Source organism: Arvicola amphibius, chromosome 8 (genome assembly GCF_903992535.2).
Source record: "Arvicola amphibius chromosome 8, mArvAmp1.2, whole genome shotgun sequence".
NCBI lineage: Eukaryota > Metazoa > Chordata > Mammalia > Rodentia > Cricetidae > Arvicola > Arvicola amphibius.
This window is the reverse complement of record NC_052054.1, coordinates 65410158-65432989: the sequence shown is the minus strand read 5'-3', so window position 1 is coordinate 65432989 and position 22832 is coordinate 65410158. Positions and strand designations below refer to the sequence as shown.

The window sequence follows — 22832 nt, the reverse complement described above, 5'->3', positions numbered from 1 at the left end:
TGTGAGGACAGCACTGGTGTGATAGGTGTCCTTGCATGAATTCGAATGTTGCTTATGATCAGGCTTACTGTGGAAATAGAGAAGCTGGGCCACTTAGCAACAGGATCTAAGTTGCATTACATATCTTCCCTTTTGCTGAAAGGCCTTAAGCATGTACCCCTGACCTACACAAGGAGTTATTAAGTCACCTCAGATCAGGTAGGAGACGCTTAGGTCAGAGTAGTTGCTGTACAATACTGTCCTGCAAACTTAGTTTCCATGATGGTTGTGATACTGTATTCCTGTAATACCAGCACTCAGGACTCAGACATTGTTGTAAAGTAGGATCATGCTAGAGGCATTTCTTTCTGATATTATTATAACTTAGTTATTACTATAACTTAGGTATCTTAAAATGTTGAGCTAAGAATGCAGCCCAAATGTCTCTGCTTTAAAGTTGTGAGCACATTCAGAAGTGGATTTATTCAATGAGGAAGCTTAGAAATAGGCAGATCTCCCAAGTATCATATGTCCAGAAATCCCTTTGCTCTGCTGTTTAGGGAAAACATTCCTTCGGAAATGGCTCCCATGTTCTCTATGCCCACCACAGGTAAGAGATCTCTCTCAGCTCTTTAGTCTTGGATGTTGCTATAGCTATTCAACTTGACCATATACAGAAACAACTAAAATCCTGACATTAGGATTTAACTCTCAAGAGATTTTTGAAAATTAAATCATGTGAAGTAAGAAAATCCACCATCAATCCAGGTTTGTCAAGGTAAAAAATATGTATTTTTTTTAAATCAGGGCCCCAACTTCTGCTGGCAACCTAAATATATAAAGGACATTGAAAAAGTAAGCTCTCTCTCTCTCTCTCTCTCTCTCTCTCTCTCTCTCTCTCTCTCTCTCTCTCTCTCGTGTGTGTGTGTGTGTGTGTGTGTGTGTTTGCCTACTTGGCCTAGATCTGACTAGCAGTTTTATCCTTTACTGGCATTAGAGGCTACTTCTTAGGAATTCCTGGGAATACCTTTGCACACAGAAACATCTGCTGACTCACCTTATTTGTCTCTCCTCACCTTATTTGTCTCTATGTACTCATGGCAACTTGGAGACTATATTCTGCATTATTATTCATTATCTAGAGATTGACTTGGATTTCAGGAAGGAAACTCCTACAGGAATGGAGCCATCATCCAGCTTAGACTTAGCTCAGTGTTGTGCTCTGGCTCCTACGTTTTTCTTAGTGTATTCTGAAGACTCTGCACCTGCTAGGTAAAAAGTAAGGACAGTTTGCCTGAACTCAGCAAGAAGCCACTCTTGTTTGGAGTCCTAAAATTTCTTTTAATAGTTAATATTCCAGGCACATTAATACCTGTGGTACAGAAAAAAACACTCCACTGCCCATTTGCAGTGAGCTGTACAAACTAACCACCTGGAAGAAGAGGCAAAGTGCTTAAGGAAAGCTAGAAGAGGAAAGTGTCAGCAATTGGAGGCCACAAGTAAGTACAATTGAAATGCAAATTCACTGCAGTTTGGGAAAGGTCTGGGCCCGGCTTGAAAACCAGGGCCAGAACCCAGTTTGCTTAGTCCTTGAGTACAATCTAACCCTAAGGGAGGTGCTCTTGTCACTCAGACATCAATAGCCAATCAGGATCTCGAGGCAGACCGCCAGTCAGAAGGTGAGCGGGTGGGCTCTTCCAGACTTCCGGTGCAGGCTAGAATCCGTATCTGAGCAAGCGCGGGTGCTGCAGTGTTCTGTGCTGGGAGCAGTGCTGCAGGGAGCTGTGTGGGACCCCGGAGAGCTCGGAAGCTGCGACTTGGTGAGTGAGGTGCTGCTCTGTTCAGGCGGGGAGGAGTGAATGCCTGAGCCTTAGGAACCATGTAGTTAGCTTCTGCCCCTTCCCCTAGCGGGCAGAGGCAGGCAGCCAAAAATGGCATTCTATAAAGTCCTTGCATCTCGCTGGCCAGGGTTGTAGCCTCTGAATAACATTCCATCTGGGTCTCCATCTGCTTAGAGCAGTTGGAGCAGGGTGAATGAAAACGGGTGCAGTTGCAAAACTGAAATTGCTGCTGTTTGGGGGAAAAGGAAAAAGTTTATTCGAAACTGGTCGTGCTGTCTTATGGGAAACTGTCAAGAATAAAAAGGTACATTACAACAGAAGTTTTTTATTATGCTAGGGTGCTCATACAAGGTTCACGTTCTAAATTCCCAACTGAAGGACAAAACCTCTCTCCCAAAGTCTGCTCACCTGTGCCATTTTTCTAACCTGAAAGTCAGGTCCTGTCCTCACACAAGTCTCTGATTTGAAAGTCTCTGATTAAAGAAAGCATCAGGATCCAGGGGTAGACTCTCCAGCCCTGAGACAGATCAAGGTGACCTCTCACCACATGATCAGAGCAGAGCTTTGCTCTTGACCTCTGCTTATAAACTGTCCAGTGGGTGTCATGGGGTTCAAGGACTAAATTCTGCTTATCTGGTAAAGCCTTCCTCGTAGTGGGGCTCTTGACTAAGCTGTTTTTACAAGTCAGAAAGCCAGTTTTTACTATGCTCATTAGAGATGGCAGGAAGAAGCAACAGGGAGTGTTTCCAGAGTTAAATGAGAGCAGAAAAAGAGGGTTGTTAGCTGAAGCAGGCCTTAGTAAGCAGGGAGCCTAGAGGCTAACATTGGCCTTGACAAGTTAATAGGCACACAATCAGGTTTCTGGCAGAGCCATAGTCCCTCTAGCCAGAAAGGAGTTTTTTGATTTGAATTTTTGTTTCAGGTAGGAACTTTCTTCAATCCCCTGAGGAAATGATGGCATTTGGCTAAGTGACCCACCTTGGCAAAAAGAATTTCTTGGGGTACCAGACACAGGGGACACAACCTGGTTATTAATGTCACCATGATTTGGGTATCTAAAAATCAAGTTGCCATACTCAGAAACGCCTAGTTTCTCTAGTAACTTCTAGAAGTGAAGCAGCTCACATTTAAAATATTCTTGTAAAATCCATTTGGAGTCATTTATGGATGTTATAAACATGTCCTGGGTTGGATAGGGCTCCACTACTGTGCTGTGATGTAGAAGAGTAAAACTGAAGATATAAAGGATTTACCAAAGCTTAGGAGAAAGAAAGTCACACTAAACAGGATTGATTCGTAACAGGTCTGCTTCCAATCTATGACAAAGTTAAGTCATATGCTAACCAGGCCTGTTAGAGATTAGGATGTTAAGATGTAACTATAAATACACTAGGCTCTCTCTAGCAGGATGTAACTATATGTTCACTAGGATGAACCAGGCATGTGATTGGAAACTGTAACAAAATAGAAAACTCTGGTTTATTACCAGCCACTAGTCCCATCCTATATCCAAGACAAAGCCTGTGAAAATCCTCTCAGAAAAGCATTACAGGGTTAGAACACCCATTAAGGCAGGTGTTCCATATACCTCCATTCATGCCAAAAAGCATAGTTGCCCCAATGGGGAACAACACCATGTGTAACAATATTAGAAATGGATGAAGTGGTGTGTTGAGGGCTGGCCTGCCTAGTTGCTCCTTTCCACTATGTAGAGAAGGAAATAACTTCTCAAACTTTGGAACATACCTCGTAGAGCCAATAAGAGCCTGGGGCCTAGCCCTTTTCAGCTTTTTATAAGTCCCCAAGCTATAGAGCAAAATCAGTTCCTGCTTTTAAACCAGGAATATGCTTGGGAGATCTGATAAAGGTCTTTAGCCAAGGCCTTAGGAGAGGGGCTGCTTCAAATCCTCAGAATCCCAACTCTCCCTAGCACATGAGTCTGATTATGAATTACATGTCTGCCGTGGACTTGATCAGAATACACTTGAGACACCCTTTGTTTCCCTTATGCCATCTTGTTTGCTCTGGCTCTTCCTGAAGTTATTCCATTGTAGTAGAGTTCCTGTTGATTCATGGGAGCTTCCCATTTCCTAAGGTTTCTGCTCTGGAAGTAGTTGACAAATGCTTTTTAAGAAGCTTCCTTGGCATAAGATAGATTGTGCAAGACCTCCTATCCCAGGTTTTATCTTTTCTATGATCCCATCTTCCTGGCATCTCCCCATCGGGACACAGTCATTGAAGAAAGGCCTGCTGTTTCAGTTAACTGGAGTACTTAAGAAATCCTTCTGGGAATATCTTTGCTGTGTAAATCTAACATCTGCCTGAGTGGCAGTCTTTTTACAGTCTCCTTTTCCTGTTTAACATGCTCCAAATATCACCTGGGAGCTGAACCTAAAAGAGCTTTAAGGAGGACAGCACAGGTGAAGCGCACAATCTGATCCAGGTTGGCTCCGTGTTGAGCAATAGTCAGAAGGCCATGCACAGTATTATTAAAGAGTTTCTACTTTATTGATCTTTGAAGTGTGTGCAGTGTTTTCTTCCCGTAAGCACATGTTAATCTAGCACAGTTGCAACTCCAGCCTTGTAGAAAGATATTTCTGAGACAAGCTCTGTTACATTGACTTAGGTGATCTTGAACCCAGTCTGTTGCTCCTCAAGGACCAACCTTGCTGTCTGCTCATTTAAACTTCTAAATTCTTCAAGAAAAAGGCTGTACTCCTATATTTGTAAAATTACCTATTTGCATCATGTAGTGGCATGTCCCTTGATGAAATAGGAAAAGGGCTTTCATGTGGAGCATGGTTTCTGCCTTCAGAGCAGAATAGGAGGAATTATTTATTGTGTAGACTACAGGAGGCTACAGGTTAGGTAATTGCTAGAGCACAGAGTGAAGGTTAAGGCAGTCCAACAGACTCACCATTGTGAAGAAGGATCTCATTGGGTCAGACTGAATGACCTTCTGTGTAATTTTACATTTGTTAATTCGTGCCCTGCGAATGAAAGCAGACCAGATTGAGAGGTATACAATTTGATGAGAGTAGCTTGAGCTAATGAATATTGAGTTTCCAATTATGAATCTCTCTGATGGGAGTATGAGCAATTCAGGTTGAAACAGTTAACCAGGCTGAGAGGTTTGAGACACAAGTCGCCCATTGGCTATTACTATGTGTTAGGAAACAGACCACAGCAGCCAATATTGCAAATAGCAGCAAGGTCAATCAGAAGGTCCAGTACCTACAGGTTACTCACATAGGGAAGCTCACCTCCCTCCTGCCCTGAACATAGTCTCCTGTCACTGATATTTTCTTCTTCCTGAGTTCTTCATTTTTATAAGTGACAGAAACTACTACTTTCTACTCTGCAACTAAACCTCCACAGAACTTACCATAGCTCAGTTTTTCTCATCTCTAGCTGAAACTTTTTCATAGCATACTATAGGCCCAGTATCAATGACCTGGACTAATGATCAGGATGGCCAAGTCACAGTTTTTTATTTAAGATGCTAACACAGCCAAACTGATGATAATAACTATCTTTTCAGGGTTAGTGTGAGGATCATACTGTCCAGTGACATAGAAACATTTAAATCTGTATTATAATTTCTGAGAATGAGAAAGAGAGGTGGAAAGTGTATTGACTTGTAGGCATATTCCAAAATTTTGGGACACTTAAAGTTAGGTTAAGAGCATTATTCCTCACTTAATGTCCATAAGCCTGTAGTGGCCTGGATTAGAATGTAGTCACTTGATTGAAAATCTCACAGGTATATGAAGCACTTTATTTATTATCTCACTGGTGGGTTACTATAGGCTGCTTATTGATATTTTAGTGTCAGGAGCCGTTTTTGAGGATGTTCCTCGGTAGGGATCTGATTTTTGTGTCTGTAGCCTCACCCCACAGCCTTTTCTTAGTGTCTACTTTCTTGTGGTCAACATTTATCACAGAACTTTTTTCTTGTGTTCTCATGTGTACACCACCATTATAGACGGTGTCTGTGAATTACTGAAGATACCCCAGGAACAATTGCTTTTGATTCGTAAGTCATTTTGCTAGCTTGATGTTTTTTTAAAAAATCGTTTTTTTATTCTTAGAATACATAATTCTTTTGATCACAGAGATTCTTTTGAGGTCCTGTCTTTCCTGTTTTTTGAGACAGTGTTTCTTTGCATAGCCTATACTGTCCTTGAAATCAATTTGTAGACCATGCTGGATGTGAACTCACTGAGATCCACTTGCCTCTCTAAAAGTATCTCTGTAGTCTAGGCTGTCCTGGAACCCAAAGGTCTAACTGCCTCTGCCTCCACAGGGCTGGGATTAAAGGTATGCTCCAGCACACCTGGCTTTTTCATTTCTATATTATTGACAGTTTGGCCCAGAATGCATGTTTTTTTTATATGTCAAACACATACTGTTCTGCTGTGCTTTACCAATATCTTGACTTTGAACATTCTCAGGTTGTGTAATTCTTTATTCCAGGGTGTCTTACATACATGACCTTAAGACTGTATGAGCCTCCAGAGTCATGGGATGCCAGGTGTGTGACAGTCTTACCACCATTCGTGAATTTTTAATTTTTTTTTAGTAAATATGAAACTATGCCTGCATGCACAGATGTACATGACACTGCTGACTGATACTCACAACAATCAGAAGATGTCCGCAGAATCCCGGGACTTGGAATTACGAATACTTGGGAGCAACCATGTAAGCACTGGCTCTTGAAACTCCCTCTTCTGAAAGACCAACAGGCACTCTTAACTGCTGAACCATCTCTCCTCCACTGTGCTATTTTTTCATGCTCAATTTTACATTGCTTACATTGGAAACTGTAACTGTTTAAGCATGCACGCAATTTTAGGTAGAGCTTATTATTCTTACAGTTTATTTTTTTTAGATTTGCCTTTTTTATAAAATTAGATTTTAAAAAAATACCAATCCAAGTTCCCACTCCCTTCCTGCCTTCCATCCCCTCCACACACCCTCCCACCCCACCCCCATCCAATCCTAAGAGAGGGTAAGGCACCCTGCACTATGGAACGTTCAAGGCCCTCACCACTATATCTAGGCTGAGCAAGGTATGTATCCAAAGAGAATAGGTTCACAAAAAGCCAGTACATGCAGTAGGGATAAATCCTGGTGCCACTGTCAATGGCTCCTCAGTCTGCCCCAGCCAGGCAACTATCAACCACATTCAGAGGGACTAGTTTGGTCCAATGCTTGTTCCTTCCCAGTCTGCCTGAAGTTGATAAGCTCCCATTAACTCAGGTAGACTGTTTCAGTGGGTGAACTCATCATGGTCTTAACCTCTTTGCTAATATTCTCATTCTTCCCACTCTTCAACTGGACTTTGGGAACTTTGTCCAGTGCTCCGATGCAGGTCTCTGCCCTTGTTTCCATTATTTGCTGGTGAAGGTTCTATGGTGATATTTAAGATATTCATCAGTCTGACTACAGGGAAAATCAAGATTGCCCCCCCCCCCCCTATTCCTTAGGGTCTTAGCTGGGGTTATCCTTGTTGATTCATGGGAATTTCTCCAGAGCCAGGTTTCTGCTAATACTATAATGGCTCCCTCAATCAAAATATCTCTTTCCTTGCTCTCATGTCTGTCCTTCATCCGTTTCAACTACCCCATTCCCTCAAGTACTCTTCAACCCTTCCCTTCTTCCCTCCTGTTCCCCATCCACCCTGCCTTCTCTGCCACCCCCATGCTCCTAATTTTTTCAGGCTATCTTGTCTATTTCCAATTTCCAGATGAATCTATATATGTTTTTCTTTGGGTTCACCTGATTACTTAGCTTCTCAAGGATCATGAACTATAGGCTCAATATCCTATAGCTAGTATCTACTTAAGAGTGAGTACATACCATATTTATCTTTTTGTGTTTGGGTTACCTCATGCAGGATAGTGTTTTCTAATTCCATCCATTTGCATGCAAAATTCAAGATGTCATTGTTTTATACTACTGAGTTGTACTCTAATGTGTAAATGTGCCACATTTTCTTTATCCATTCGTTGGTTGAGGGGCATCTAGGTTGTTTCCAGGTTCTGGCTATTATAAGTAATGCTGTTAAGAACATACAGTTCTTAACTGAACAAACAGTTTTATAGTATGATTGATCATCTTTTGTATATATGCCCAAGAGTGAGTGGTGTTGCTGGATTCTGAGGTGGGTTGATTCCCAATTTTCTGAGAAACCACCATACTGATTTCCAAAATGGTTGTACAAGTTTGCATTCCCACCAGCAATGAATGAGTGTTCCCCTTACGCCACATCCTTTCCAGTATAAGGTGTCATTGGTGTTTTTGATCTTGCCATCCTGACAGGTGTAAGATGGTATCTCAGAGTTCTTTTGATTTGCATTTCCCTGATGTCTAAGGATGTTGAACATTTCCTTATGTATCTTTTGGCCATTTGAGATTCTTCTGTTGAGAACTCTCCATTTAGTTCTGTACCCCGTTTTCTAATGAGGTTCTTTAGAATTTTAATGTCTAATTTCTTGAGTTCATTATATATTTTGTAGATCAGTCCTTTGTCTGATGTGGGTTTGGTAAAGATCTTTTCCCAGTAGGCTGCCTTTTGTCTTATTGACTGTGTCCTTTGCTTTACAAAAGCTTCTAAGTTTCAGGAGGTTCCATTTATATATTTTTGCTCTCAGTGTCTGTGCTACTGGTGTTATATTTAGGAAGTGATCTCCTGTGCCCATGCATTAAAGGCTACTTACCACTTTATCTTCTATCAGGTTTAGTGGTTGGATTTATACTGAGGTCTTTAATCCATTTGGACTCAAGTTTTGTGCCTCGGGATAAATATGGAACTACTTTCATTCTTCTACAAATTGACATCCAATTATGCCAGCACTATTTGTTGAAGATACTTTCTTTTTTTCCATTGTATAATTTTAGCTTCTTTGTCAAAAATCGGGTGTTCGTAGGTGTGTGGATTAATATCCAAGTCTTCACTTTGATTCTATTGTTCAACCTGTCTGTTGTTATACCAATACCATGCTGTTTTCATTACTGTAGCTCTGTAATACAGCTTGATATCTGGGAGGGTGATGCCTCCGGAAGTTCCTTTATTATACAGGATTGTTTTGGGTAACCTGTGTTTTTGTTTTTCCATATGAAGTTGATTATTGTTCTTTTAAGGTCTGTGTAGAATTGTGTTGTGATTTTGATGGGGATTGCATTCAATCTATAGATTGCTTTTGGTAGAATTGCCATTTTTACTATGTTGATCCTACCTGTCCAAGACCATGGGAGATCTTTCCATTTTCTGATATCTTCTTCAATTTGTTTCTTCAAAGTCTTAAAGTTCTTGTCAAATAGGTCTTTCACTTCTTTGCTTAGTGTTACCCCAAGATATTTTATGTTATTTGTGGCTATTGTGAAAGGTGATATTTTTCTGATTTCCCTCACAGCTTCTTTTCCTATATTTGTGTATAGGGGGACTATTGATATTTTTGAGTTGATCTTGAATCCTGCCACATCACTGAAAATATTTATCAGCTATAGGAGTTTTCTGGTAGAGTTTTTGGGTTAATTATATATATCATATCATATACAAATAATGAAAATTTGACTTCTTTCTTTGCAATTTTAATCCCCTTGATCTCCTTTTGGTATCTTATTACTATAGCCAAAACTTCAAGAACCATGTTGAAGAGATATGGAGAGAGTGGACAACCTTCTCATGTTCCTGATTTTAGTGGAATCACTTTGAGTTTCTCTCCATTTAATTTGATATTGGTTGTCGGCTTCCTGTATATTGCTTTTATTATATTGAGATATGTTGCTTGTATCTCTGATCTCTCCAAGACCTTTATCATGAAGGGGTGTTGGATCTTGTCAAATGCCTTTTCAGCATCTAATGAAATGGTCATATGTTTTTTTTCTTTCAGATTATTTATATGATAGATTTGATAGATTTTCATATGTTGAACCATTCCTGCATCTCTGGAGTGAAGATGGCTTGATCATGGTGGATGATTTTTTTTAAATGTGCTCTTGGATTTTGTTTGCTAGTATTTTATTGAATATTTTTGTATACATTTTCATGAGTGAGATTTTTCTGTAATTTTATTTTCATGGTTGAGTCTTTGTGTAGTTTTAGTATTGGGGTAAATGTGGCCTCAAAAAAAGAGTTTGGCAATGTTCTTTCTGTTTCTAATATCTGGAACACTTTGAGGACTATAGGTATTAGCCCTTCTTGGAAGTTCTGGTAGAATTCTGTGCTGAAATTATTCGATCCTGGGCTTTTTTTTTTTTTTTGTTAGGAGGTATTTGATTACAGTTTCTATTTCCTTGCAGTTTATAGGTCTATTTAAATTGCTCACAAGGTCTTGATTTAATTTTGGTATATGATATCTTTCTAAAAAAATTGTCCATTTCTTTTACATTTTCTAATTTTGTGGAGTACAGGTTTTTGTGGTGTGACCTAATGATTCTCTGAATTTCCCCAGTGTCTGCTATTATGTCCGCTTTTTCATTTCTGATTTTTTTTAGTTTAGATGTATTCTTTTGATTAGTTTAGATAAGGGATTGATTGTCCATCTTGTTGATTTTCTTAAAGAACCAGCTCTTTGTGTCATTGATTTTTTTAAATTGTTTTCTTTGTTTCTATTTGGTTGATTTCAGCTCTCAATTTGATTATTTTACTCCTCATGGGTGACTGTGCTTCTTTTTGTTCTAGAGATTTCAGATGGGCTGTTAAGTCACTGTGAGTTTTATCAATTTTCTTTATGTGGGCACTTAGTGCTATGAACTTTCCTCTTAGCACTGCTTTCATAGTGTTCCAGAGGTTTGGATATGTTGTTGTCTGAGGTTTCTGTCCTACCTGTTCCTCCTGTTGTGATCCAGGTGCCCTCACTCCCCCTGACTGACAGTGGAACTTCCTTGTGGCCTGTAATTGACAAGGATGTTTGTGTTCTTTCTGGCCAGTGGGTCTCCACAGAAGGAGTAGAGGTATAAAAGGTTGCTGGGCAAAATGAAGGTTGCTATTCTTCCACCTGAAAAGCCTCCATGTCTCAATCCCGGCACCCCCGCCAGTCTTGGCTATCCAGGCTGTGCTGGCTGCAGCACCTCCAGTAATTCAGTCCCAAAGAAAACACACAGAGGTCTATCTTAATTAAAAACTAATTGGCCTATTATCTCAGGTTTCTTATTAACTCTTTTTAAATTTTTTATTGAGCTCTACGTTTTTCTCTGTTCCCCTCACTGCCTCTCCCCTCCCCAATTCAGCCCTCTCCCCATGTAACATGAAGGGGCCCGCTTGTTGGGGTTTCTGCCCGCCTGATACCCCCCAGCCAGCAAGCCCCAAAGAAAATCACACAGATCTCCATAAGTTATAAAACTGATTGGCCCAATAGCTCAGTCTTCTTATTAGCTCTTGTAGCTTATATTAACCCATTATTCTTATCTATGTTAGCCACGTGGCTCAGTACCTTTCAGCCAGGCAGGTTACATCTTGCTTCTTGGTGGTCTGGGCTGGATTGGGAGGAAGGGGCTTCCTCCTTCCTAGCATTCTCCTATTCTCATTGCCCTACCTCTACTTCCTGTCTGGTTGACCCACCTATACTTCCTGCCTGGCCAATCAGCATTTATTTAAAACATGATTGACAAAATACAGACAATTCTCCCGCATCACTTCCCTCTTTTTTTTTAAACAAAGGAAAATATCCATAGTCCATTTGTTGGAAATGTGGGCGTAGTATTCCAGGCTACTTCCGGCTGGTTGGGGACGCTGATGATCTTATGGGGGTAGCATTGTTGTTGAATTCTAATTTTAATCCATGGTGATCCGATAAGACACAGGTGGTTACTAATATGTTTTTGTAACTGTGGAAGTTTGCTTTGTTACCGAGTATATGGTCAATTTTCGAAAAGGTTCCATGAGCTGCAGAGAAGAAGGTATATTCTTTCCTATTTGGGTGGAATGTTCTATAGATGTCTGTTAAGTCAATTTGCTTCATTACCTCCATTAAGTCTTTCAATTCTCTGTTAGGTTTCTGTCTGAGTGACCTGTCCATTGGTGAGAGAGGAGTGTTCAAGTCTCCAACTATTAGCGTGTGTGGTTTGATGGCTGCCTTGAGTTCTAGTAATGTTTCTTTTATATAAGTGGGTGCTTTTATATTAGGGGCATAGATATTCAGGATTGAGACTTCATTCTGATGGATTTTTCCTGTTATGAGTATAAAGTGTCCCTTTCCATCTCTTCTGATTGATTTTAGTTTGAAGTCAACTTTGTTAGAAATTAGTATGGCCACACCCGCTTGTTTCTTAGGTCCGTTTGCTTGATAAACCTTTTCCCAACCCTTTACTCTGAGTAGATGTCTGTCTTTGTGGTTGAGGTGTGTTTCTTGTAAACAGAAGAATGTTGGATCCTGTTTTCATATCCAAACTCTTAGCCTGTGCCTTTTTATAGGTGAATTGAGTCCATTGGTATTAGTGATATTAATGACCAGTGGTTGTTAACTCATGCCATTATTTTTTTGTTTTGTTTTGTTTTTTGGTAGAAGAGATTGCGTGTCTCCCTTCTTTGAGATGTGCTGGAGAAGGGTCGCTAGATGTCTGAGTTATTGTGGGTATTGTTGTACTCCTTGGTTTGTGATTTTCCTTCTATTACTTTCTGTAAGGCTGGATTTTGGGCTATATATTGTTTAAATTTGTTTTTATCCTGGAAAATTTTGTTTTCTCCATTTATACTGAATGAAAGCTTGGCTGGGTATAGTAGTCTGAGCTTGCATCCATGGTCTCTTAGTTTCTGCAGTACATCTATCCAGGACCTTCTGGCTTTCATGGTTTCCATAGAGAAGTCAGGTGTAAGTCGGATAGGTTTACCTTTATAAGTTACTTGACCTTTTTCCTTTGCAGCTCTTAATATTCTTTCTTTATTCTGTATGTTTTGTGTTTTGATTATTATATGGCGAAGGGATTTTTTTTTTATCTAGTCTATTAGGTGTTCTGTATGCTTCTTGAACCTTCATAGGAATATCTTTCTTTAGATTGAGAAGGTTTTCTTCTATAATTTTATTAAATATATTTTCTGGACCATTGAGCTGTACTTCTTCTTCTACCCCTATTATTCTTAGGGTTGGTCTTTTTATTGTGTCCCAGATTTCCTGAATGTTTTGTGATGAGAATTTGTTGGATTTGCTGATTTCTTTGATCAGTGCATTTATTTTCTCTATGGTATCTTCAGAATCAGAGAGTCTTTATTCTATCTCTTGTATTCTGTTGGTTATGCTTGTTACTGTAGTCTCTATTCGTTTACCTACATTTTCCATATCCAGCCAGCCCTCGGTTTGTGTTTTCTTCCTTGCCTCCATTTCAGTTTTCAAGTCTTGAACTGTTTCCATTATCTGTTTGATTGTTTTTCCTTGGTTTCCTAGGATATCATTTACAGATTTACTCAATTATTCAAACTTTTTGTTATTCTTCTCATCCATTTCTTTAAGGGAGTTTTTCACCTCCTGTTTAAGGGCCTCTATCACTTTCAAAAAGTCAAGGTTTTCTACTTCTTCTTAATTGAGGTGTTCAGATCCTCCTGTTGTAAGATTGCTGGGTTCTGGTGATTTCATGTTGTTTTTCAGATTGTTGAAGGAATTCTTGCATTGGCGCTTGCCCATCTCTTCTTCCGAATGCTCCTCTATGGATCTTCTTTTACAGGGTCAGGTGTCCTTGCTTGCCTCCCGGATATATCTTCTGGTGCTGTGATCAGGTGTCCTTGCTTGCCAAGGAGCTCACAGACAAAGGGCCTACCTTGTTGCAGGGAGGCTAATGAAACAAAGAAACTCCCGCCCTCTGGTTGCACTCCCTATCCGGTCCCAGTGCCCCAATCAGGCTGAGCTGGAGATGTTATGAACCCAAAGAGGGGAGGAAGAAGGGAGGGTTTTTCTGGATGGAAGCTGGGTGGGGTAGGAAGAGGCAGAAGCCAGGGAGTGTAGCCCCAGCCAGAAGACCAGTAAGTGTAGGGCGTTGAGGAGAGACTGTGCTCCGTCTCTTGGGCTGGTGCCACAGGGTCGGGAACTCACTCACCTCCCGGATGTATCTTCTGGTGCTGAGATCAGGTGTCCTTGCTTGCCAAGGAGCTCACAGATATAGGGCCTACCTTGCTGCAGGGAGGCTAATGAAACAAAGAAACTCCCGCCGTCCGGTTGCACTCCCTATCCGGTCCCAGCGCCCAGATCAGGCGGAGCTGGAGATGTTTCTTTTGCAGCTCTTAATATTCTTTTTTTACTCAGTATGTTTAGTGTCTTGATTATTATGTGGTGAGCAGAATTTTTTTTATCTAGTCTATTTGGTGTTATGTAAGCTTCTTGTATTTTCATAGGCATATATTTCTGAAGTTTGGGGAAGTTTTCTTCTATGATTTTGTTAAATATATTTTTTGTGCCTTTGAGTTGAACTTCTTTTCCTTCTTCTATACCTATTATTCTTAGATTTTGCCTTTTCATGGTTTCCCATATTTCCTGGGTATTTTGGGTTAAGCTTTTGTTAGATTTAATGTTTTCTTTAACTGATGAGTCTGGTTCCTCTATTGTATCTTTAGTGCTTGAGATTCTCTCTTCCATCTCTTTTATTCTGCTGTTCATGCTTGCATTTGTGGTTCCTGATGGTTTTCTCATGATTTCTGTTTTTGTAATTCCCACAGGTTTTGTCTTCTTTATTTTCTCTATTTCAGTTTTTTAGTCTTGAATAGTTTCTTTCATATGTTTGATTTCTTGATTTCTTGGTTTTCTTTTTTTTATCACTCGACAAAGCTTTATTCATCCTCAGCGACTTAAGAAAGGCAAGCTCACTGGCGCTTCACTTGAGTATGCTGTCATCTTGAGCTTCTGCCCGTTCTCTTTCAATCCGTTTCAGCTCATCTAGTCTCTTCTTTTCCTCCGCCGCCACCCTCCTCTCTTCCTCTGCCCAGGGCTTTAGGTAACTGTAGCGCTTGGTGCCGTAGGCCATGCTGAGGACCAGGGCTGAGTATCGGCCAAGCTTGATGAGCTGAGAGACCTGAACTGGGGGCACCATCTTGTCCGTGACCTTCGCTGATGCCTTCCAATTTTTTGTTTGTCTTTTTCTCTGTTTCTTTCAGGGAATTCCTCATTTCCTCTTAAGAATTTCAAACATTCTCTTGAAGTTATTTTTTAGGTCATTTTCTTTTGCTTTATCTATATTTGATTGTTCACGTCTTGCTGTTGTAGAGTCTTTAAATTTTACTGGTGTTGTGTTGCTCTTTGTGGTGTTGCATGTGTTCTTACCTTTTCTTCTCATCTTTTCCTCTAATAGGTGTGGCTTGAGCTGTCTCAGATTCTGTTGATTAATATTCTAGGTGCCAGTGAATCCAAAGCTCAGATGGTTGTTCCTTGTGATACAGTCAGTGCCACAGATCTGTTTACCCCGTTGGTTACTCTGTGTTCCTAGAGATAGCTCAGTGCTCCTGTGCTCTGCTCTGCTCCCTTGGAGTTTGCTGTCTCAGGCTTACTTTGGTCTAGGTTCCTGGATTTGACCTGTTTCTGTAAATCTTGCTCTGGTTCCACTCCTGCAGAGGTCCCTGGCTTTGAGTTGGTCCTGCAAAGGTCTCTTACTCCCGTTTACTGCCTTAGTTTTCCCAGGCTCTGGTGTGCCCATAACTGCAGAGGGCTTGGCTCAGGCTTACTCCCTAGAGGTCCCAGACTCATGTTCAGACCTGTAGAGGTTCCAGGTTCCGGCCTGTTCCCTTTGTTGTCCCAGACTATTGCCTGGACCCACAGAGGTCTTGGCTCAGTCTTACTCCCTCTGAGGTCCTAGACTCATGCCTGGCCCTGCAGAGATCTCTGGTTTTTGCCTACTCCCTCCAATGTCACGGATTTACACCCAGACTGACAGAGGTCCTGGCTCAGGCCTAGCTCCTGGGAGGTCTTAGACTCACACCCAGACCCACAGGGGTCCTGGCTTAGGTCTACTCCCTTGAAAATTCCAGATTCAAGTCTGGACCCTCAGCGGTCTCTGGCTATGGCTCACTTGCTCAGAGGTTACTCCCGTGTACCTGCTCCAGTGGAAATCACTGTCTCTGGCAACTCTTGTAACTTATATTCGGCATAGTTTTATATCTGTTAGCCACGTGGCATAGTACCTTTTTCAGCCAGTCAGTGACATCTTGCATCCTCTGCATTTGGGTGGCAACTGCAGACTAAATTCTTCCTCTTTCCAGCATTCTCCTCTTGTTCTTGTTGACCCACCTCTACTTCCTACTTGGTTGTCATGCCTCTACTTCCTGACTGGGTACTGGCAAATCAGCATTTTACTAAACACAAGAAACAAATCTTTACAGGTTAAACCATTGTTCTGCAGCATGTTGTGCCTTCATTTTCATTTAATTCAAGGAAGTCTTTAATTTCTTTCTTGACCCAGCGTTGTTCAGTAATCCACGGTTCAATTTCCATGAGTTTGTAGGCTTTCTGAGAGTAGTCTTGTTGTTAAATTCTAAGTTTAAACCATATGATAAGATACAGGGGATTACTCCATATTTTTTTTGTATATGTGGAGGTTTGCTTTGTTACCAAGAATGTGAACAATTTTAGAGAAGGTTCCATGAGGTGCCAAGAAGAAGGTATATTCTTCTGTGTTTGGGTGGAATGTTCTATAGATGTCTGTTAAGTCTATTTGATTTATAACATCTGTAAGTTCTCGTATTTTTCTGTTAAGTTTCTGTCAGGTTGACCAGTTCATTGGCAAAAGTGGAATGTTGAAGTCTCCTACTCTTAGTGTTTTGGGTTTGGTGTGCGATTTAAGTTTGAATAATTTTTTTTGTTCTGAAGTCACTTTCTTTCTTTTTTATTTATTTATTTTCCATTCAAAAATTTACACTTTCTCCCCTCCTCCCATTCCCCTCCCACTCCTCCACTCAACCTCCTCCCTCCCTCTCCCTCCTTAAGAGAGGGCAGGTTACCCTGCCCTGTGGGAAGTCCAAGGCCCTCTCCCCTACATCCAGGTCTAGGAAGCTTTGTGTCCAAATAGACTAGGGTCCCAAAAATCCAGTACATGCAATAGAAACAAGTCCCAGTGCCTTTATCAATGGCTTCTCAGTCAGCCCCCATTGTCTGCCACATTCAGAGAGTCCGGTTTGATCACATGCTCCATCAGTCCCAATCCAGCTGGATTTGGTGAGCTCCCATTAGAACAGGCACACTGTCTCAGTGGGTGGACCAACCCCTTGCGGTCCTGACTTCCTTGCTCATCTTCTCCCTCCTTCTCTTCAACTGGACCTTGGGAGCTCAGTCCGTTGCTCTGATGAGGGTCTCTATCTCTATCTCCATCCGTCACTGGACGAAGATTCATAATCATCTTTTTGGGTCTAGGTTATCTCTCTCAGGAATAATCTTTCTTTTACAAATGTGGATGCTCTTGTATTATGGGTATTGTTCAGGATTAAGACTTTATCGTGATGGATTGTTCCTGTTATGAGCTAAAGTGTCCTTCTCCATCTGTCCTGATTGATTTTAGTTTGAAATCTATTTAGCTAGATATTAGGATAGCTACACCCAATTGTTCCTTAGGTCCTTTTGATCGTAAAACTTTTTCCCAACCCTTTACTCTGAGTTAGTGTCTGTCTTTAAGGTTGAGGTGTGTTTCTTGTATACAGCAGAGGGCAGGATCCTTTTCAATATTTTCTTTGACCAATTAGTCTGTTTCCTCTATAATATCTTTAGCACCTGAGATTCTTTCTTCTATCTCTTGTATTCTCTTGGTTATACTTGTCCCTGTAGTTCCTGTTTGTTTACCTAGATTTTCCATATCCAGAATTCCCTTGGTTTGTGTTGTTTTTATTACCTCTCTTTCAGTCTTGAACTGTTTGCTTCACCTGTTTGCTTTTTCTTGTGTTTGTTTCTTTGAGGGATTTATTTGTTTTTTAATTTTTTGTTTGTTTTTTTCCTCCATTTCTTTAAGGGAGTTTTTCATTTCCTCTTTAAAGGTCTCCATCATTTTCATAAAGTTATGTTTAAAGTCGTTTTCTTCTGTTTCTTCTAGGTTAGGATGATCAAGTCTTCCTGCTGTGTGACTACTGGGTTCTGGTGTTACCTTGTTGATTTTTAGGTTGTTGGAGGAATTCTTGCATTGGCGCCTACCCATCTCTTCCTTCAAATGAGGCTGGCAGTGTGTTTGCATCTTGGTTCAGTCCTTGCAGTGACTGTCTGAGTGTTTGAGAGTTTTTCTTGGTCTGCTCTGTACTGTCAGTGTCTGTCTTGAAAGCCTCTGAGGTCTCCATAAGCCTGCTCTCTTGGTCTTCTCTCCTGGTTTGCTCTCTTGGTCTTCTCTCCTGGTCCCCTCACTATTGTAGCAAGCTCTCGGCTCTTAGGCATTGTATGACTAGTAGCTTGGAGTGTCCAGTGGATGAGGTTGGATTTGGGGGGAGCCTTCCCACAAGAAATTCCCTGGTGACTGGCTAGAAAAGCCAAGGGAATTGCAGGAGGGGTCTGGGGTTTTGGCCCACTGTGGAGGTCCTAGAGAGTGGGGTGTCCCACCGTGTGCTGTTCACTCACATCTTAAGTCTTCTCAGTAAGCTGTGTTTCAGAGTTCCACTGAGGTTGCAGGTGGATAGGTGAGTTTGGCAGCAGATTGTGGCTAGGAACTTGGAGGGGCCAATAAATAGGATTGAGTTTTGGGGGAGCCTACCTGCAGGAAACTCCCTGCTTGCTGGCTAGAAAAGCTGAAGAAGTTGGTGGAGGGGCCTGGATTTTTTTTCCACAGGGGAGTTCCTAGAGAGGTCTATACTGCTCATGGCTGTTCACTCACCTCTTAGGTCCCCTCACTACTGGAGCAAGCTGTGTTTCAGAGTTCCACCAGCATTGCAGGTGAATAGGCGGGTTTGGGGCAGAAATTTTAGAGAGACCTGAGTTTTGTCTATTTCATTTCTGTGTTTGTTTATTTTATTTTTGTCATAGACGTGCTCTTACTATGTAACTTTGACTTTCATGAAATTAATTGCAGATATAATGATGACCTCTATCTTAATTATTCACCTGCCCTGTCTCCTGAATGCTGGAATTAAAGGCTTGAGCCAATACACACTGCTTACCCATTCTTTTTTTTTTTTTTGTAGTTAGCAATTATTATTACAATTATCACATAGAAACTAATTCTGTTGATCTCTTTGCTTCTTTTCTCCTTTTAGCACACATACACACTTTCTCTCTCTCTCTCTGTCTTTCTCTCTCTCTTTCTGCATGCATATCTCTGTGTTGATATTTTTCTTGCAAATATAAATCTTGTTCAGTGGGCTCAGAAATGGCAGGGGTAAACCTTATTTTCAGATTCCCTCTAATTAACTTAGTGATTAGATTAAACCTTCTGGTTCATGTAATCACTCAGATTTATGTGGGAATCGCTCAGATCTATGTGAATATGATGTCAATGAAGAATACATATCCAATGCTGTCATTACTAGAATTTCTGTAATACACATTTATGGAATATTTTAGGATGCAGTGACCTATGAGGATGTGCATGTGAACTTCACTAGGGAAGAGTGGACATTGCTTGATCCTTCCCAGAAGAGTCTCTACAAAGATGTGATGGTAGAAACCTACAGAAATCTCACGGCTATAGGTAATACTGAGTATTTTTTTCAATTTTTAAGATAAATGGACAATTTTTTTCTGGTTTTTTGATGCTGTGCTCTGATCTTGATCATGAAAGATGAAGAATGTAAATAAATCAGGCATGGTTCTAAGGTTTGCCGAAGATTGTATTATATTTTGCTTGTATTCCAATAGTATATCATATAATTTCTATTGGTCTATTTTAGGCTACAAATGGGAAGATGAGAATATGGAAGAATATTATCAGCATTTTAGAAGACATGGATGGTAATTTTCATGGGAAAACTGATATAAATATGTATCTGACTTCATGTTGCTGTGTTATTCAGTTTTAATAAACATCAAGTAGGGAAATAAGCATAGTTTTATGTTTCTAGATGATTATTACATTCTCACAACACTATTTACTTTAATGTCAGATAGCTTATCCATGCTTTCAATATGTCATTTGAATGCTGTGTCACAAAACTGTCCACTCGTTCGGTTTTATATCATTCAGGTATTACAAAATGCTTGGATGTTGATCAGGTCATCACTGTATATACAAAAAATTCCAAGCAGGAAATAGTCTATCTAAAGCTACTGTTATACCTACTCATATAGTGACTTAGAAAAATATTGAGAATTCAGAATATGAGAGTCAAAAGGGTTGTCGTCTGCTGAAAGTTTAATCTCTATAGTACATCTCAATGAGGAACAAGACTAATGTTTGTAAATGAAATGGGAATACCTTTCATTTGTTGTTTACTTATAGGCATATCATATGCCAGTCTGGATACAAGCCTTGTGATCCTTAGAGATATGGGCAGCAATAAAGTATCTATGTCTCCCAATCATTTAGAAGTTCTGTAATTCCCTCTATGACTAGCCTTATTGAATGTGATAATTTGAATTTCCAACTTCTTTTGGAATTCATCAAAGACCACACACTAGTGTAAATCCATATGAGCACAAGAAATATGGAAACGGCTGTGTTTGTTCTGATTCACACTGCAAATGTATTGTGACTCATACTATAGGATTATATTATGAATGCAGTCAGAGTAGTAAAGGTGTGAATTCTTACAGTTTACTTCAAGGATGTAAAGAAACTCACCTGGGAAAGGGACACTATAAATGTGAATAATGTACTAAATGCTTGAACTACCACAGGTATCTTAGCACACAGAAAACATCCCATATTAAAGTTGAAACCAATGAATCAAAAAATTTAATAATACCCATAGTTCTGATTCCTGTTTACACTTGCAGTAAAGAACTTACATGGAAGGTAAGCCCTATGAATAAAATCCATGTGGTAAATCTCCAGCATATCAAACTTATTGATTATATGGTAGGGTTCAAAAGAAAAACACAATGCATCAGTGTAATGATTGTAGTAAAGAATTTACTCATGCCAGGTTTCTTCACAGGCACAAAAGAAGTAATCCTGTAGAGAATCACTATGAATGCAAGCAGTGTGGTAAAACCTTTTCATGTCACTATGAAGATTATTATAATCTTCAGTTTCAAGTCTCAAGTCATACTGGACAGAAATCCTATGAAGATATTCAATGTGGCAAAGACTTTGCACATCACAGTTATCACCAAATACCTGAAAGAACAAAAAGTGAAGAGAATTACACTGAATATAAGCAGTGTGGTAAAACTTTTAGACATCATAATCATCTTCAAAAATATGAAAGCACTCATACTGTAGAGAGACACTTCAAATGTAAACAATGTGGCAAATCCTTTACACTTAATTTTAATCTGAAAATGCATGAAAGAATTCATACTGGTGAGAAACCCTATGAATGTGAGCAATGTGGTAAAGACTTTATAAATGTCAGTCATCTGAAACTACATGAACGAAATCATACTGGCGATAAACCCTATGAATGTAAGGAATGTGATAAAGCCTTTACGTGTAACAGTTATCTGAAAGTACATGAAAAAATTCATACTGGAGGGAAACCCTATGAATGTGAGCAATGTGGTAACGCCTTTAGAAGTAGAAGCTATCTGAAGATACACGAACGAAATCACACTGGAGAGAAACCGTATGAATGTAAGCAATGTGGTAAAGCCTTTATATGTAACAGTTATCTGAAAACACATGAAAGAATTCATACTGGAGAAAAACCCTATGAATGTAAGCAGTGTGGTAAAGCATTTACATGTAATGGTAATCTGAAAACACATGAAAAAACTCATACTGGGGGGAAACCCTATGAATGTGCGCAATGTGGCAAAGCCTTTACGTGTAACAGTAATCTAAAAACACATGAACGAAATCATACTGGAGAGAAACCCTATGAATGTAAGCAATGTGGTAAAGCCTTTGTATGTAACAGGTATCTGAAAATACATGAAAGAAATCATACTGAGGAGAAACCTTATGAATGTAAGCAATGTTATAAAGCCTTTTTTTGTAATAGTCATCTGAAAAGACATGAAAGAATACATATAGGAGAGAAACCATATGAATGTAAGCAATGTGGTAAAGCCTTTACATTATGCAGTATTCTGAAAATACATGAAAGAATTCATACTGGGGAGAAACCCTATGAATGTAAGCAATGTGATAAAGCCTTTTTATGTACCAGTCATCTGAAGAGACATGAAAGAATCCATACTGGAGAGAAACCATATGAATGTAAGCAATGTAATAAAGCCTTTTCATGTAACAATCATCTGAAAAGACATGAAAGAATTCATACTGGAGAGAACCATTATAAATGCAAACAATGTGATAAAATCTTTAAATGCAATAGTTACCTGAAAATACATGAAAGAAAGCATACTGCAGAGAATCCCTATTAATGTTAGCAATGTGGTAAAACCTTTATAAGTAGCAGTCATCTGAAGATACATGAAAGAATTCATACTGGAGGGAAACCCTATGAATGTAAGAAATGTGGTAATGCCTTTACAAGTAGCAGTCATCTGAAATTTCATGAAAGAAGTCATACTGGGGAGAAACTTTATGAATGTAAGTGATGTGGTAAAAAAAAAAAAAAAAAAAAAAAAAAAAAAAAAAAAAAAAACTTTTTATGTTTCCATAATCTGAAAAGACATGAAAGAATTCATCCTGGAGAGAAACCCTAAGAATGTAAGCAATGTTGGAAAGCCTTTTTAAGTAACAGTCATCTGAAAAGACATGAAATAATTCATACTGGAAAGACATTATTGTTGTAGGGTGTTCGAAGGTGTGTGGATTAATATCTGGGCCTTTTATTGGGTTCCATTGGTCCTCCTGTCCGTTGTTCTGCCAATACCAGACTGTTTTCAGTACTCTAGCTCTGTGTAAAGTTTGAGGTCAAGGATTGTGATGCCTCCAGAAGTTCTTTTATTGTACAGGATTATTTCGGCTATACTGTTTTTTGCTTTTCCATATGAAGTTGAGTACTGTTCTTTCAAGCTCTGTGAAGAATTTTCCTGGGATTTTGAGGGGCAT

General features: G+C 39.8%; 2 protein-coding genes across 3 annotated transcripts; one reads left to right on the top strand and one right to left on the bottom strand.

Moving 5' to 3' along the window:
* The first annotated feature begins 1689 nt into the window (after nucleotides 1–1689).
* Nucleotides 1690–22396, top strand: LOC119821448 (zinc finger protein 709-like). 2 transcript variants are annotated; one of them, XM_038340460.1, is made up of 5 exons: nucleotides 1690–1799; nucleotides 6297–6524; nucleotides 19274–19400; nucleotides 19600–19660; nucleotides 20806–22396. In XM_038340460.1, exons 2-5 carry the CDS (start codon nucleotides 6408–6410, stop codon nucleotides 22196–22198), a joined length of 1698 nt encoding a protein of 565 aa, XP_038196388.1. In that variant the 5' UTR covers nucleotides 1690–1799; nucleotides 6297–6407; the 3' UTR covers nucleotides 22199–22396. The 2 variants fall into 2 exon arrangements, with proteins under 2 accessions (XP_038196388.1, XP_041911487.1); XM_042055553.1 differs by lacking the exon at nucleotides 20806–22396 and having other exon boundaries at nucleotides 19600–20226.
* Nucleotides 14580–14843, bottom strand: LOC119821449 (ATP synthase subunit e, mitochondrial-like). The gene has a single exon (XM_038340461.1). The coding sequence runs from the start codon at nucleotides 14841–14843 to the stop codon at nucleotides 14628–14630; it is 216 nt and encodes a 71-aa protein (XP_038196389.1). The 3' UTR covers nucleotides 14580–14627.
* Nucleotides 22397–22832: the final 436 nt, after the last annotated feature.